This window comes from Arachis ipaensis, chromosome B03, assembly GCF_000816755.2.
Source record: "Arachis ipaensis cultivar K30076 chromosome B03, Araip1.1, whole genome shotgun sequence".
Lineage (NCBI taxonomy): Eukaryota > Viridiplantae > Streptophyta > Magnoliopsida > Fabales > Fabaceae > Arachis > Arachis ipaensis.
The window spans coordinates 3,096,925-3,097,775 of NC_029787.2; the positions used below are offsets into that span (position 1 = coordinate 3,096,925).

Consider the following 851-nt stretch of genomic DNA (forward strand, 5'->3'; position numbering starts at 1 on the left):
GAAGATATTTTTATATGGTTAGTTTGTATATATAATTAATAGAAATTTTACTAATGGAGGTGTAATTGTTCAGATTAGAAGCGTTAAAGAAGAACAAATTGTTTCGCTTCAGAATGCCGTTAATGATGTAAGTTTTCGACTCTTGAGTAATTTCATAATCAATATTAAAAATGTTATATAAACATCAAAATTTAACTATTAAATCAACCATCAATATATAGTTTATACGAATAATTGACGACTTTATATATAGCACACATAAATCAATATATGCTTGTAAATTGAATTAGAAAATTGTTGAAAAAAATAGAATAATAATGGTTAAAATTTGGACATATGTTACAGGGTCCAGGTGGGAATGCGAGACCAATACAACCAACAAACGATCGCATAGTGCAGTTCAATAAATATCCGCCTTACTTTTCCTCAAATTAAACTCTGATAGAGCCGCAGCCGAGGCCTGGATCATATGGCAATCTTGTTTGTTTTTTATAGAACTGTACCGAATTCAAATTCTCTTGAAGAAATATTGAATCATTTGTGTGTATCTCTCATATAGTGTGTGTAAGTGAATTGTGTGAATGTATAATGTATGAGTGTAATGTCTAGAATTAGGGACTATCCAATCCACTTGACCAAAAAAAAAATTCTGATAGAGCCCATAGAAACATTCGCAATTCATCACATATGCATAAGATTATATGAAAGAATATTAGAAAATATATATTTTCACTAACTATATATAAAATATGTACACGTCAACTAATGCATAAAATTTAACCAGCATATATAATTGATGACTTAACATTTAATTTATGATTTTAAAACAAGTAAATAAATATTGCCTAAAA

General features: G+C 28.0%; 1 protein-coding gene across 1 annotated transcript in view; it reads left to right on the plus strand.

Moving 5' to 3' along the window:
- LOC107629240 (alpha carbonic anhydrase 7) overlaps positions 1 to 502 on the plus strand; it is a 2,722-nt gene extending 2,220 nt beyond the window's left edge. The window contains exons 6-7 of the mRNA XM_016331985.2: positions 74 to 127; positions 346 to 502. Of these exons, the coding sequence (XP_016187471.1) occupies positions 74 to 127; positions 346 to 435 (144 nt within the window). The 3' untranslated portion in view covers positions 436 to 502. The remainder of the gene's footprint in view (positions 1 to 73; positions 128 to 345) is intronic.